At 32.6% G+C, this 16,935-nt stretch overlaps 3 protein-coding genes across 3 annotated transcripts; 1 reads left to right on the forward strand and 2 right to left on the reverse strand.

Moving 5' to 3' along the window:
• Nucleotides 1–2,252: 2,252 nt before the first annotated feature.
• Nucleotides 2,253–4,976, reverse strand: LOC146934377 (putative GEM-like protein 8). Its single transcript, XM_085706260.1, has 4 exons — nucleotides 3,630–4,976; nucleotides 3,417–3,503; nucleotides 2,814–3,091; nucleotides 2,253–2,569 (listed from the first exon to the last, which is right to left on the reverse strand). The coding sequence occupies exons 1-4, from the start codon at nucleotides 3,649–3,651 to the stop codon at nucleotides 2,393–2,395; spliced, it is 564 nt and encodes a 187-aa protein (XP_085562386.1). The 5' UTR covers nucleotides 3,652–4,976; the 3' UTR covers nucleotides 2,253–2,392.
• Nucleotides 4,977–5,859: 883 nt separating this feature from the next.
• Nucleotides 5,860–9,631, forward strand: LOC146934378 (putative methyltransferase PMT18). Its single transcript, XM_085706257.1, has 6 exons — nucleotides 5,860–6,263; nucleotides 6,940–7,636; nucleotides 7,775–7,985; nucleotides 8,124–8,421; nucleotides 8,573–9,037; nucleotides 9,232–9,631. The coding sequence occupies exons 2-6, from the start codon at nucleotides 6,950–6,952 to the stop codon at nucleotides 9,458–9,460; spliced, it is 1,890 nt and encodes a 629-aa protein (XP_085562383.1). The 5' UTR covers nucleotides 5,860–6,263; nucleotides 6,940–6,949; the 3' UTR covers nucleotides 9,461–9,631.
• Nucleotides 9,632–10,142: 511 nt separating this feature from the next.
• Nucleotides 10,143–14,250, reverse strand: LOC146934379 (serine/threonine-protein kinase STY13-like). The gene is made up of 3 exons (XM_085706259.1): nucleotides 14,062–14,250; nucleotides 12,352–13,334; nucleotides 10,143–10,765 (listed from the first exon to the last, which is right to left on the reverse strand). Exons 2-3 carry the CDS (start codon nucleotides 13,254–13,256, stop codon nucleotides 10,426–10,428), a joined length of 1,245 nt encoding a protein of 414 aa, XP_085562385.1. The 5' UTR covers nucleotides 13,257–13,334; nucleotides 14,062–14,250; the 3' UTR covers nucleotides 10,143–10,425.
• Nucleotides 14,251–16,935: the final 2,685 nt, after the last annotated feature.

A 16,935-nucleotide genomic window follows, 5' to 3' on the forward strand; every position in this document is an offset into this window, starting at 1 on the left:
AACAAACAATGTTAATGTTCTTGATTTTTTATGTTTAAAAATGAGATTCGAATTTTTAACCTCCTTATCACTCCACTTTTTAACTTTCATTTGGTTAACAAGTCATCCTTATATCCTCAAAATATGAAGTTAAAAAATTGTAAGAAATTTAGAGGCTGGCCTCGCCATTAGTAGTACACTTCAAAACTAAGGAAAAAATAAACTCTCACTACATTTTACGACCTGAGCTTGAAGCCATCTCAGATCAATGTAATTCTAAGTGCATGTTTATAAACCCAGCTGATATTCATATCTTCAATGCAATTCAATCACTTCTACAAAGCACAACTTTTTTTATGAATGTGATATTGCATTGTGTCCATGCCAAGGTTTTGTAGCATAATTCCCTCCATAAGATGATGAGTTACTCTAGAGATAAAACTTAGCGTTACTATCATTAACAATTTTCAAAATAAAAATGCAAGAACAATAAAAACAGTGTGTATAGTTATGCATCTAAATTTATTATGTATGTGATGTGTATTGTGAGTTTTTTAAATAACATCTGGAGATGGTTCCAAAATTAACATTTGGAATGATCCTTAGATTCGCCATACCCTCACCTTCTCGGATTGACAGTACACAGTCTGATGTCTTCCGATCTTCTCTCTTGGAACAATGACACGAGGAGTGCTAGTTTTAATAATTTTGATGCTGATGCAATTTTTCAAATGCCGCTTTTTAGCAGAGATATCATGGACTGTCGTGTCTGGAATGTGTCAAGTGATGAAAAATATTCTGTCAAGTCTTCATACAGCTTGCGTATGAGGCTAATTGCTAATTGTCGAACCTGCTTGTGAATTCATTCAAGGCAATTGGAGTGTAATTTGGAAACTGCATATTCCTACATGCGTCCGCCCCTTCCTATGGTGATCCCTCCATTATTGCTTGCCTACCCGCGGTGTGAAGATATTTGCATTCTATGTGATTCTGAACCTGAAGACTGCAAGCATGTTTTTCTTATCTGCCCGATAGCAAAGCAATGTTGGGGAAATCTTCGCTTAGATCATATTATAGCATGCAATACTGGAACATCCCAGTCCTTTGCCGATGTTTTCTTCAAAATCTTGAAAAAGATGCTCGATGAGGACAGACGTCTCTTTATGATGATGTTTTGGAGTCTATGGAAATGTAAAAACTCAAAGTTGTGTGGAAATAAAACTACATGTGTTCCATCCCTTGTCACGGCAGTTCGAGATTCACTTCACTAATGGCGAATCATGCAGCAAAGACATCACCAACGCGAGACTCAAACATCCCGTGACAGATGGATAAAACCCCCACCGGGTTTTCTCAAATGCAATGTCAAATCTGCTTTATTTCCGGCCAACAGAGTTATGAAAATTGGCCTTTGTTTTTGGACTTGAAGGGCAAATTTGTACGGGTTTGAACAGCTTGGTCCCACGGTTCTGTTACAGTCTGAAGCAGAAGCACTTGTCCTTCTTGATTTTCTACAGCTTGCTCATTCAAAAGGCCTCCAACAGGTTATTTTCGAGCAGATAGTAAAACAGCAGTGAATGCCATAAACAGTCCCTCCTGTTTTACGACTGAACTGGGTGATATTGTAAACCAGTGCAAGTCTATTCTCAGTTTGCACACTGATTAAAAAGTGGATTTTGTCTGGAGACAAGTCAACCAGGTTGCGCATTGCTTAACTAGATTATCCTATTCATATACTAGCCACTATACTTTTCATGGTGTTTCGTTGTTTATCGATCATTTGATTACCAATAAGATGAATTAAGTTTGTTTTGCCTCAAAAAAAAATTCACTTGTTATTTATGTTTCCATCTTGCATTATGTGTGTGTCACTAATGCTAATTAGTATAGCAAAGCTCTTCAAACTTTCTGTCCTAAAGGAAAATCAAACATCTGCTAAAATCATTCTGCTACATATGCTAGCCGAGATAATACGTTTTGAAATTTTTTCCTTTGTTCTCTTTCCAATTGGGATAAACTGTAAATGAATGAATTTTGGTTCCTAAGTACTTCAATTGAAATCCTACATTGAGAATTGAACGCAATTTTTTTTAATTGTTATGACCAGTAAGTTTATGTATATAACTAATAGTGGCTAGCTATTACAGTCTTATAATTTTATACATGCATTTGGTTTCTTTTCTTGTTTTCACATGGCACACAACTTAATCTTGTGTTCATAATCACCATGGAAAGTGAAGGAATGAAGCAACTAGCAGTAATAGACTATAGAGTACAAACAAACAACTACAATTCTATTAACTTGACATTGAAAATCCCATTTACATAGAACTTCACACTATGTCAAAGACCTATGTACATCTCAAACATAAAAAAAAAAAAAAAAAAAAAAATCAAACAATGTGCAGTAGGGCTAAATGGACATTGAAATGGCTTTTTGAAGATTCCTAAAAGCTTTCTCATAGCGTAAAAATCCCATAAACCAAAATTCAGAATCATCGTGAGTAACAATTTCTATATACTTTTGTTCTTCCTGATTCACATTCTGCCCTTCATTGACTTCTTTTATCTTCCCAATAGGTATCAAAACCTGCATAGTAAAATGCACCTAATTAAATCCTTGATACCGAAACAGTTAATACAACAAATGTGATTACTAGAATTAGTTTGATATGTTAAAGTTGAGGTCGGTCGATAAAGATTAACTACACTTAAAATTTGAGTTGAACCTAAATCAATAAACCAAATTATAAAGTGCAAATCAACTCCACTCATAAGCTCTATTACTATTGGTTATATAATTATTCAATGTGAGACTCTTAATAATTACGTACCTTGTACGGTATCTTGCGCGTCTCTCCCGTTGATGCAGAAGAGAAGGTTATTGGTCTTTCACTACAAAATGCAACTTTTTGGGTGGAGATGAAAAGAACTCCAGCAATAGGACCAGCTGTTGTGTATAAGTAACATTGTGAAGCCTTCAACACTTTCTCTCCTTCTTGCATACCAAAAATATTCTTGAAAATGTTCCCTCTCCCACCTTCTTGTATTATCCTTGCACCCAAACTCAACTTACCCTTCAGAGTCTCTGATAGTTTAGGACCTAGTTTTACTGCAATGAATTTATACTTGATTAAAAATTTGAATTAAACACAAAAATTTAAGAGAGAAAGAAAAAAAAAAGGATATGCACTATTTTACCCCTAAAAAAAATATTGATTATTAGAGAATTGTTACATCAAGTAGTACATTAAAACTTATAGATCCAAGTAGACCAACTAACACATAACTAATCTAACTAATGTGTAACTAACTTTTACATCTCTAATATATGTCTCTAGTTTTTTCACTAAAATTATATATAAAATTCATCTTTACAATGTATAGTTTCAGTAGCCAGTTAATTTGTGAGGTAAATATTTAGAGAGGTGACTTACCATGTTCATGAATTCTACATGCAAAACTTCTGGTTTTCCTGGTTGTTGCTTTCTTGTGCTCCATTTTAGCAGTTGCAGTTTCTTTGGCTGCAGTTACAAGAACCACGTCAATATATTAGTAGTATTACTATTATATACGTGTTGAAAAGAATAAATTTGACTTTTGAATGTAATTAATTGAAGGTTGTGGATGAGAAGAAGAGTATATATTACCTGTAGAAGTAGAAGAATTCATCAGTGAATGGAAATTTCTTATTTCTGGAATCTAATTTATGAATTTGTTCTTAAAAAAAAAATGAATATTTTATTTGTTATATCTTGCAAACAGCTGGCTGTCCAATGAAACCTACAAGAAGAAGATAGATAGAGATGGTTTTTCTCTTCCAAATATAACGCGCTTTTTTGTAACTTGTAAGAATCTTCCCTCTAAAAAAAGACAAACTTAACTACGGTCCTACAATATGTATCCAATAGAGATAGAGAGTAAGAGTAGAGACATATCGTATGATTTTTATAAAAACAAACAAATCTATACAAGTTCCTCTACATTAACAACCAGTGTAACTCTTTAACCATAATTTTTACATGTTCGTTTATGATTAATCATTTTTAATTTGTAATTAATGGAGTTACGTCATTGATTAATTAACTTTGTTCGTACTTAAATACTCACTAAATATATTTTTACATAGCCAAGTAACTTTTTTTTTTCAGGAGATGTTGTGAAGTAACTTAGTAACTAAACTCACACTTCTTAAACGGAGACGAACGGAGAATCTAATATTTAAATTTTGACTTCTACATCAACGTCCTTAATTTATCAAGTGAGTTGTACTTATGGAACTTCAAAAACTGTTTATGGAACGTATTAACAATTTACTAATAAACTGAGCTAAGTTAAGCACTTGAATTGGTGAAATCTAATGTAATATTATAATACCACTTTGGCAGAAAAAAATCAGTATTCCTATCTTGATAAGTCATGATTTAATTAATACGACCAAGCTCAAAAACATTAATATACTTTCTTCCCACCTTCTTCTAAGAAACGATGAAGAAGAAACATTAGCAAGCCTTGTATGGCCTATCTAAAATATGTTACAATTTCTTTTTTGGAAAATTATAAAAAATTTAAAAGTAAACGTGTTTTCTTGAGTGTGTGGAGGCTACTTTTTCTTCAAAAAAGGTTGGCTAATACTTTGACTTTGACGAATGTCTAATGTCTATATATTTATGTATGCAATGAAACGTTAAAAATAGTGTATTTTAATTCTCTTTCTAACATTCATTCTTTTGTTGAATGAAATTTATATAAGTTCCATCAACTTATTTTTAAAGTGTGTGTCCTCCTGCGATTTAACTCAATAAGGTTGTTTCTAATACTCCTCGTAGAAAAATGATATTGAAACATACATTTGGACAAAAAAAGGTATATTTTGTATTGTTTTTCATATTTATATGGTGAACAGTTTTTTTAGCCCAACTTTTTTCATATAGAATAAAATTGAGGAATTAGTCACTTTAGTCCCTGAATGGGAAATGAGTAATCACTTTAGTCCTTGAATGCAGAGAAATTGCAAAACAGTCTCTGAATGTAGACTCTGTTGGTCAATTTCATGGACTAAAGTGACTAACGGAGTCTACATTCAGGGACTAAATTGACTAACATAGTCTACATTCATGGACTATTTTACAATTTATCTGCATTCAGGGACTAAAGTGACGACTCCTTACCTATTCAAGGACTAAAGTGACTAATCTCCCGAAGAAAATTTTTGTAACACAAAATGTGTGTTTTTTTTAAGATGAACCACAAAGTGTATGTTATTAACCACTTTTTTAACATAAATTTGATTAACCACGTTGATCATTTCCTTAATCATAAAAATACAAGTCATTAACCATAATAGAGAGTAAGAATTTTATTATCAACAAAGAGAAAAGAATTTTATTGGTGATATTTTCTTTTGGATGGAGTGTTGGTTGGTCACAATTATTTGTGCACAAATTTAGACACACTCGCATATTTATATTTGAAAAAGAGAATGAAGAAGATTTTTTTTTTTTTTTATGTATGTGCACAAAACATGTATCTTATTGATAGAATGTTTTTGTATGTCCTTGTGAGCTTAGCTCAGTTGATATGGACAATACATAAAATATACAAAGTACGGGTTCGAACACCGGCCACCACAAAAAAAATAAAAAATAAAAGAATGTTATTGTATACTTTTGGTACCATTTTTTTGGATATCTTATTGATCTTATTTAGAACTGCCAAATATTTTTTAATAAAAAAAATGCTAAGTATTGTTGATATTTATTTGAATAGTTATTCCCATTGAATATTTTTTGAATGCAATAGAAGAAAAAGAACAAAATAGATGATTAATCGAAGGAAAAAAAACTCAAAAAAATTGTATAAAACCTTGTTTCCTTCCATTTCATCACTCAAATATTTTTGAACATAGACTTTATTTTTGTGTACTAGATGAACACTGTGTGTTACTTATACGAGTATTACGGGAAGAAGCAATGTCACACACCTTTTAGAAACAGTTGAAAGGAGAGTAATTAGAGGCTCAAATATCTCCTTTTATAGGATCATAATAATTTACCATCTTTACAAAAAATAGTTTTGTTGACTAAATCCAACTTAACGCTATTTTTTTTGAAGCCACAACTTTCTTCATGGCACTGGATGAACATGAAGTTAGGGAACTAAGCAATATGCAAAATATAGCAATAAACAAACATCACCTTCATATTATTCTTTTTATCCATTTTTCTTCTTGATCAATATTGTCACATTCTTTTATTCTGCTCAATATTTAATTACCATCTCTGGTAAGATTCACCTTCCTTTTCTTTCTTTGTTATTATCATCACATTGTTTAATCTCTTATCTTGTTTTGTATCTATGTTGTTCCTGATTCTAAAACTTAGCATGAGTGAATAATTCAAATACAATAGAATAATACAACCCCAATTATTTGAGGAATATTACATTCAAATAGAGTAGAATATCTACTTTAAATTTCACTATAAAATATTAGGTATGCTCTTTTGTTCCCTTTAAAAAAAATTGTACAGTATTAATTACTTCAATATTTTTCCTTAATTTACTTCTTGTAATAATATTTCTATGTCAAATTATTGTACCATTAGTTTGATGAACAAAGAAAGAAACTAATTACGCAACCAAAATGTGGTATTGGTCAAGTCTAAGCAACTTGCTCTCATAGGAAGGAAGACATGGGGAATAGGGGTTTGATTCCTATTGAATTCGCCCCCATCGGGTGGCTAAGAATAAAGAGATAAAATTATTCTCAATCAGCAGGACTGAAGATTAGTCCTATAGCCGGTCCAAAGGGCTGACAGATGTGGGTTTCTATATGTTAATATTTCATCAAATTTGTGACAATAATATACTAGTTATGTTTTCTAATAATATTATAGCATAGACTGTTGCAGCAGTGAACATAATCTAATGTGATTTGTGTATTTGAAAATTTGTGATCAGAGCTAAAAAAATGCCCAAGGATTACAATGGATCACCAAAGCATTATAATCAGCTTGAATCCAAGAGAAATAGACTCACATGGATTTTAGGTGTAAGTGGTCTATGTATTTTGTCCTATGTAATGGGTGCATGGAAAAATACAGCAACACCTACTAACCAATCTGAGGCATACTCAAAAGTAGATTGTAATGTTGGATCAACAGCAGGTTCTTCCTCAATTTCATCATCGTCCTCGTCTTCAAAATTAGATTTTGCTAGTCATCATTCACTTGAAATAAGTACTTCTGGTGGGATAAAAGAGTTTCCACCATGTGACATGACATATAGTGAATACACACCATGTCAAGATCCAGCTAGAGGTAGAAAATTTGACAGAAACATGTTGAAATATAGGGAGAGACATTGTCCTACAAAAGAAGAGCTTTTGTATTGTCTTATACCTGCTCCTCCAAAATATAAGACACCTTTTAAATGGCCTCAAAGTAGAGATTATGCTTGGTATGATAATATTCCACACAAAGAGCTTAGCATTGAGAAAGCTGTTCAAAATTGGATTCAAGTTGAAGGTGATCGGTTTCGATTCCCTGGTGGAGGTACCATGTTTCCTCGCGGTGCTGATGCGTACATTGATGACATTAATGAGCTTATTCCTCTTACTACTGGTAATATCAGAACTGCAATTGATACAGGGTGTGGTGTAAGTTCATTCATCTATACACTTAATCATGATTTGTTTTATGTTTTCCCTTTGTACATCTCAAATTCAAATCAAATGTTAGGGTTATGCATATGTTGCTAACACTTCATATACCTTCATGTGAATCTAATTATAAAGGTAGCAAGTTGGGGTGCCTACCTTTTGAAAAGGGACATAATAGCAATGTCATTTGCACCAAGAGATACACATGAAGCTCAGGTACAGTTTGCATTGGAGAGAGGAGTTCCTGCTATGATTGGTATCATGGCTTCACAAAGGCTACCATACCCAGCAAGGGCTTTTGATATGGCTCATTGTTCTCGCTGCCTCATTCCATGGAGCAAATATGGTTGGTATTCACACTTCTCCTACTATTTTTATTTGCTACACAATTTGGTGGTATTTTGCATTAAGAGACAAATAGTCAATTAAGAGACATTTTAAGTAATAAACTAATATGCAAGCTTTGCAAATTTCCATGGCACAGATGGTATGTATTTGATTGAAGTGGATAGAGTCCTTAGGCCAGGTGGTTATTGGATTCTTTCTGGCCCACCTATTAGATGGAAGAAATACTGGAGGGGCTGGGAAAGAACTGAAGAGGATTTAAAGCAAGAGCAAGATTCCATAGAGGAAGTTGCCAAACGCATATGTTGGAAGAAAGTTGTTGAGAAAGATGACCTTTCCATTTGGCAAAAGCCTAAAAATCACCTTGAATGTGTACAAACTAAACAAGTCTTTAAAACACCACATATTTGCCAGTCTGATAATCCTGACATGGCTTGGTAAGTATTCTTTACCCTTTAAAATTACAAGGTTAAATTCTCTTAGCAGTGAACTTACACCTCATAAAAATATGTTTTGGTACCTTTGCATGTTTAAAATTTGATATTATTTTGTTTACCATTTTTCTCTGTTTGATTTGCATTTAAAAAGGTACCAAAATATGGAAAAGTGCATAACTCCATTACCAGAAGTTACCAGCTCAAGCAAAGTAGCTGGAGGGGAACTAGAAAAATGGCCAAGACGTGCCTTTGCAGTACCTCCTAGAATTAGTAGTGGTTCAATACCAAGCATCACTGCAGAGAAATTTCAAAAGGACAATGAATTATGGAAGGACAGAATGTCACATTACAAGCATATCACTCCTATTGCTCAAGGAAGATATAGAAACATTATTGATATGAATGCTTATCTTGGTGGATTTGCAGCAGCATTATTAAAATTTCCAGTTTGGGTTATGAATGTTGTTCCTTCAAATTCAGCTCATGATACTCTTGGTGCAATCTTTGAAAGAGGTTTCATTGGGACTTACCATGATTGGTGTGAAGCTTTCTCAACTTACCCTAGAACTTATGATCTCATTCATGCAGCTGGTGTATTTGGCATATATCAGGATAGGTTGGTATTTCCACTTTATCTAATCATGTAGCTTTAATAATTTGTTACATGATATTATAAGTTGTTGGTGAAGTGCAGTATAGTCTCTAAAATCAAAGAAATGATTCTTGAAATTGAAAATCATCTATCAGTTGGTATCATTTCTATATGTTTTATCATGTGTTTTTGACTGAATTAATTGTTATGTATGGAAGGTGCAACATTACTGTTATACTATTGGAGATGGATAGAATCTTGAGGCCAGAAGGTACAGTTGTATTCAGAGAAGGAGTAGAGCTTCTCACAAAGATTAAAAGTGTTACTGATGCAATGAAGTGGAAGAGCAACATAATGGATCATGAAAGTGGACCCTTTAACCCAGAAAAGATTCTTGTTGCGGAAAAAACTTATTGGACTGGGGGAGCTAAAGATAATAGCAACTAATAGATTTTTCTTTTTATTGCAATTGCAACTTTATTCTTCTTCTACTTAAACTTTTTTGTTTGAATTTTGTTTCACTGATTTTACATTTCAATCTTATTGCCTATTTTGTATTTAAAAGGCAACGAATGACTTCATCAATGCATCAATTATGAATCGATGTTAATTGTATTACCTCTGGTCGGAAATCTTTTAATTAGATTGTAGTTATTACATGTATTAATGAAAAAAAGGTAAAGATGCACTTATAGATTTAGAATTAGAATGCAAAGTTACAGTCTATTAACACCTCGTGTTCGATTCTCAGAAGGGTCCATTATTAGATTTGGAACACAGATGCTACAATCTATTAATATCTCATGTTCGATCTCAACAGTGTAAAAAAAAAGTTTAAACACAAGTCATTGCCATTAAATCTACCATATTCTCTCAAAAAAAATCTTGAAGTTATGCACCAATAAGATCTATCTGCAGATATAAAATAAAAAATGTCAGTTTTTTTAATACAAAAAACAAGCCCTTTTCTTTTGTAATTTGTAATTAAAAGGCTGTGATCAAAATTTGACAACTCAAGAAATTTGTTTTGCTGTCCGAATTTTTAAGCCTGACAGCCATCCAACCCCAAGAGAATGTCAATATCCCTGGGGTAGTTGTAGTGCAACCAACCTTCATACACAACAAAAGATTTCGACAATGATGTTAAATCCATCTTGCCCTCAGAAGCTATACATAATTGTAATACATGCAAGTATAACATACATCATCTCTTTACTAATTCAAAAGACGGTTCGGTAAACAGAAACCAAATAAATAAAAAGGTCTTCAGATAATATTTTCAATTTTCCTTCAGAAGAAAGAAATAAAACACACAAATAAACAAAGCTATTATATAGTCAGAGTCTCATCTTGCCCCCATATTTTCCAGTCTATGTTTTATAACTTTCTTTTCCATATGCTTTTTAACAGGATCACTCCGCCGTCATTGGTTGGGTTATGCAGCACCTGAACCTGGCCTTCCGAACTGTTGTCATGACCTCAATCTCGGCACTTTCAAGCATTGCTACAATTTCAGCAAATGGTGGCCTAACATCGGGGTTGGGATCCCAGCACCTAGTCATGATTTCACGGAGAACAGGCAAACAATCATTGGGCAAGATTGGGCGGACATTTCTGTTGACAACTGCAAATGCTGCCTGTACTGCTGTCATGTTCTGAAATGGAAGCATACCAGTGATGAGCTCCCAGAGAACAATCCCAAAGCTATATACATCCACTTTCTGTGTGTAAGGCCTGTGTTGGATCATCTCCCTGCACAGATCAAGAAACATCGTCTCAATAACCAGTTATGAATTTCGCATTTCAAAAAGTTCAATCTAATTAGCTTATAAATATTATGATACATCGTCAACTGGATTTTAGGGATAGCAGAAACATATGAAAACAAGCTAGCACTGATGCAGACATGACTAGATTTATATCATATACAGCTAATAAATGAACCGAGTATATTTTAATCATGGGTACTCAAAATAATTGCATAAATATCCGAACAGTTATTGTCGTATTGGGTGCGAGCTTGATCTAGAAAGACATCTTTCATTCAACAGAAAAATAGTATAACAATAAAATAAGAAAGAAAAGGATAGAAGATGGTAAAGTTATCATTAGAACAAACACCAAAGTGAATCAAACAAATTTTTAACCTAATGTCATGTTTTATTATATTTTTTAAAGGCAACACATGGTAAGGTCATGTTCTAACCTAACTACCAAAAGCTACCAAGGGTAAAAAGTTAAACACAAAAATACAGCATTTACCTTTCAAAAAAAATTGCATAGCATAGCATATATAATCTAAGTCATTAAAACATTGTTCTTTTCTTAATCCTGCAAGCCCTGTGGGCATGCTTAAGATTCACCAAAAGTTAATTATCATAAAATAATTTCAAAAAAGAAAAAGATTCCACTTCCTTCTACCAGATTTCCAGAAAAAGAATCAAGCTATCGCAACTCAACGGTCTTCTAGTTTTCTGCTATAATCCATCATGGCAACTATAAAAAAAAAACTAAATAATGGATCCCAATTTCTTGAAAAAAAGAGCCCAAAATAAGTACCAAAACATGTCTTAAAAGCACCTATCATAACAGTATATCATATAATGCGGCTATGACATTGCAGACTGCATACTGAGAGGCTTCAGCTCAAGGCATGACATACGCTGGTTGCTACACCCTCCGGTCACTATTATAAGAAAAAATTTACATTTTACATTCATTCAATTAATGATGTATATGGTCTTTATTATAGACCAAATACATCATTTAATGAATGAATCTAAAATGTTAACTTTTGCTTATATTAGTGACTGGAGGGTGTATATGATAAAAAAAAAGTAGTTGATGCACAAAGCATCCACCATTGTGAGGTCTAAGGAGGGTTCAATGTATATAACCATATGACATGCCTATCATTCGAGAGGATATTTCCAAGATTTAATCCTGTGCTAGATCACAAGGAAGCAACTTCAAAGGTCTATACATAACAATTGAATTACAGATATATGCAAAGATAGAAGTCATGTTCAGGTCCATACTACAGCAAACAACAAACCAAAAAAGAAAGCAGCACAATTCCTATTTCAGCAGTGTGTATCATTTCTGTTCAGGATCACAGACAACTAATTGTGATTAAAAAAACCATGATGTTGACCTAGTTTGTTGTCAACACTTAGAATTTTAGCTATCTTTCCATCAAAAAATATTTTTTTTTTTCATTGGGAAAGTTAACGGTAATAAAGAACATGCCCAAAACATGATTTCAGCAACATGAAGCCAAAGCGCATATCAAATCAATTAATATCAAACAAATGTAAAAGAAAACAAGATAATCTTACGGAGCCATCCAACGGTATGTTCCAGTCTCAGGAGTCATTCCTTCAGTTTGCACCTCAATCCGGGCGACTCCAAAGTCAGCAATTTTGATTGACTTGTCACCAAAAATCAAAAGGTTGTCAGATTTCAAGTCCCTGTGGATCAATCCCAGACCGTGAACATATGCCATGCCTCTTGCAACATCCAAAGCTTGTTTGACAGCTAGTTTGAGGGGAACTGATCGGTTTTGGCGCTTGGTTAAGAACTGCCGAACTGATCCACCCTTAGCATACTCAGTAACAATGCACCACACCATAGGTTTACGGCATGCACCTATGAAACGAACAATGTTGGGATGCTTCAGGGTAGCCAGCATCATAACCTCCTGTTGAAATTGTTGTTCCATCAACTGAGCCTTTGATGTATCGTTTTCAGGCCTTTCCAAGATTTTGATAGCGACATCCTCCCCATTGTAAGTACCTCTGTAGAGTTTCCCAAAAGCTCCTTGAGCAAAAGCCTCACCCATATTTAGCTTCCTCAAATCAATTGTCCACTCTTCAAAATTTTCAAGCCCCTCAGTCGGAGAACTATTGTCCATCAGTGCTTGAGCTAAAGCATCGTCACTCAATGCATGAGTAACTCTTCCCCGACGATTGGCACTGTGTGCAACAGAATAGTTATCGTTGGCACGCCTCTTCAACCCTTGATGATCCAACATGCGGGTATGGGAATCATTGGACCCAACACTGCTGTTATCAATGGACATTGCAACCGATCCTCCACCGTTGCTTGTTTGCAAGCTCCCAACACTGTCGATTGACATATTGGTACCCTCACCAAGCTTGTGGTAAAAGCCTTGAGAGAAATCGTAAAAGTTGTTGTTATTCTTGTTGAGATCTATGGGGAACTTGGCGCCACCGTCCAACATTTTTTCACTCGCAGAATAGCAAAGCCTTCAAACTTTGCTATTTCTTCAGCATCAGAGATTGCAAACTAAACTAACCACCTGGAAAGAAAGAAAAAAAAAACATTAGCATTTGATTTTACATATTTCAATCACAGCAGCAAAGTTAACAAACAGCAATACAACATTTGAATGAACCATAAAAAAAAAAAAAATTGAAACTTGAGAGCTTCCAATAATAATATTTCAGGTTTATGACAAAACACATACAAAGAGCTTCTAAGAACAAAAAAAAAAACCGCTTTTAGTAAACCAACATCATCAATTTTTTCTAAAACTGAGAATTAAATACATACGACGCACGATTTTGAAGGAAAAAAAAAAGTAAAAGGAACAACACACAAAACTTGTTATACTAAATTGCTCAACAAAAAAAAAAAAAAAAACTTTGCTTTACTTAAACATTAAAGAGAACAATTAGGTAAGCAAATCAAAGCGCAATAGTAAATGAAAAAAAAAGTTTAAAATTAAAAAAATGAAACTAAAAATGATTGATTAAAGGTAATAAGGTCGAGTAGGAACATAACCCTCATATAAAATAGAAAAGGAAGCAAAATTGAAAGAGAATTTACGAAATTAAGACATAAGAGAGAAAAAGACGGAGAAAATGTAAATGAAGTCGAGAATTAGAAATCCTTTAGATGAGGTTGAAAATCAAATCTGAAGCATAAATTGGGAAAATCATTACTGATCTTACATGAAATAGCAAGAGATTAAGTGAAGAAATGAAGAAACCCTAAAATCTGAAAAGTGAAAGAAGAAAGAGTACCTGTGTTGACTTAAGTATTGAAGTTAGTTCCGATGATGAAAATTGAAAAGAGATCGAAGAAGAAGAAGAAGAAGAATAGAAAAGGAAAGAGAAAATAAACAAGATTGAGTTGAGTTGAGTTGAGTTGTTCTTCTTCTTCCTCCCGTACCAAAGAAGCCACACAACAACAACAACAAAATGAAAACTGATGACTTTCTTTTTTTCGTTTTACTATTTCTTTTCTTCTTTTTTTTCCTTCTTTTTAATTAAATAATGTATAATTAATTATTGTTTATTTTCGATGCATTTCATATATGCTGAACAAAACATCATAAGATAAAACAACAAATAACAAACTCCGACGTGATACATTTATTTTAGTATTTTATTTTATATAACTTATATTTCCGATAAAAAGTTGTGTTATGAATTAAAAAAAAAATATGATTTTATTTTTTTAACTGATCAAACACACCGCATTGGTTTAGGTTAGGGTCATATTTTCTTCCACTTCTAACATTCTAAAGTCTTCACATTTCTTTATTAAATTAAAAAAAGTTTTCTAATTTAATAATACTAATTTTCCGTATTTTAAGCACTCTTCACGACATACTTGAGTTGGGTTTAGTGTTAGAGAGAGAGAGGGGTGTACTAGTACGCGTAGTCACACGCTTTTTTTTTGCGTTCCCGGTTTCTACGCTGTGTTACTAACGTTTTCTTTTACTACTTTTTGTTCTGAACGAAACCTACCATTACTTGTGCTATCGTCACCGTTCATTTCTGTTCTTGCGTGCATTCTCTTGCTCTATCCTCACCGTTCATCTCCTTTTTGCTTTTTCCCAATGATAATGTGGTATTTACCATAAATATGTACGGTACCATGACCTGGCCTATCGTCACCCTTCATCTTTTTGCTAAAATAAATGCTTAACCTCATTTATGTTTTTTCATGTCCTTATTGTAAATTTTGAATTCAATATTAAAGGAGAGTTTCCTCTGAAGTTAGATCATTTGTGATTCTCTTCATTTTTTTTTTATTTGAAAAAATATAAAATATTTAATGATGGTGAAACTTACGTCCTATCTAAAGATGATCCTTGCTCCTCCCTCCGTCCTGTAATAACCGAGTTTTTTATTCATTTCGCACATATTAAGAACAAATGTATAAGTGAAAGAAAGAATAAAATGGTTTTTAGTGTCTTGTCATGTATTGGTATATTCTCCATTATCATAAATGTCTAGTACAGATTCTCCATTATCATAAATGTATAGTAGAGTATATTATTAAATTTGGAGTGAAGAAAGAAATATTGATTAGAGTCGTGATTGAAAGAAAATAAATAATTAATATTGCATTGAAAAGTGAAATGAATCGATTTTTAGGGGACAATTTTTTTGCAAATGACTCAGTTATTTTAGGACAAAGAGGGTAGTTTCTACCAAAAAAAGAAAATTTGATAGTGTAATTTTTTTAAATACACAAACTCGTGTCATATGAGTGCATGGTAGAAACTAAAAAAAAGTTGTATTTAAAAAAAAAATGTTTTTGAATTTTTAAGAATTTTTTAAGCCGGTATTTTTAAAATTTGAATACACGACTTTCAAAATAAAATTCTTATTTTGGATCCTTAGTGTATTTTAACATTTTCCTTTAGTTTGGTTAATGTGTGTTTATTCTGGTCTTTAGCTAGGGTGTTGGCAATGGCTTTGGAATTTTGGAGTATGCTCGTCTCAAGTTCGATTTCTTCGGTGTCAATTTTGATGGGCTAGTATATACAGAGTTTTGCTCTCGCTTTAAATGAAGACCCGCTAAATGAACAGAGAGAATGAAACCCTCATCGGTCGTTAAATCGGATGCCGAGTTTTAAAAAAAATATTGACGATAATTTATCGTAAAAAAGTTCAATATAACAGTATCTATTTTCAATGTAGTAACAACACAAGTTTCCATAAAAATTCAGTTCCTTTAGTAATTAATTGTTTATCCATTTTCCCATAAATAAATAAACAAATAAAAAGTAAATTACACTCCCTCCACTTAAAAGATGCTTGAATTACATTTTCCTCCTCTCTTATGTTAAAATATACACTCTTCTCCCCTCTTATGCAAAACATATTAGAAAATATTTAACTCTCCACCCCCGAAAGAAGCTTGAATTGCATTTCTCGCCCCTCTTATGGTAAAATCTATAATTTCCTCCTTTAATATTTTTTTTTTAATTTCTAGTAATTTATCAACAAAAAAAAATCGAACACATTCCGAAGAAAAATAGTATTGTGGGTCACTTTAATATAATCAAAATTCAAATTCATATTTTTCACTATTTTTTATTCACAAATTCATTAACATCTAGTTTTAAACCCTATTATAGATTATAAAATATAAAACAACGCAGAATAAAATTAAAATGAGTGAAAAATTATTAAAGTTGATAAAATATGATTATTTAAAAATGAATTTTATATTCTAAGTTATAAAATTAATAACAAAATATTTAAATGTAATCATCATTGACATTTAAATTACAAATAAATGATTTTTTTCTTAAATGGTGTTTTAAAATTAGTAGATATCATAAAAATATTTATTTATGTTAAAATAGATTAAATTGTAGTGCATATTTAATAATTAAGGGAGGGGGTTGTAACTCAAGCATCTCATTGGGAGGGGAGTATAAGTTTTATTTTTCAAGTAAGAGGAGTGTATATTTTAACTTAAGAAGGGAGGAGAATGTAATTCAAGCTTCTTTTATGGGAGGGGAGCGTAATTTACTTATAAATAGTTTATTTATCAAAAAATTAAATTATTTTATTTTTGTTGCTAAAAAAATGCATCGAAACTTATTACTTCATCCGTCCCAATTTAAATGACCTACGTTGAAAATATGCGCTATT

This window comes from Medicago sativa, chromosome 4 (assembly GCF_051527215.1).
Source record: "Medicago sativa cultivar Bolivia chromosome 4, Bolivia_mono, whole genome shotgun sequence".
NCBI classification, from domain to species: domain Eukaryota; kingdom Viridiplantae; phylum Streptophyta; class Magnoliopsida; order Fabales; family Fabaceae; genus Medicago; species Medicago sativa.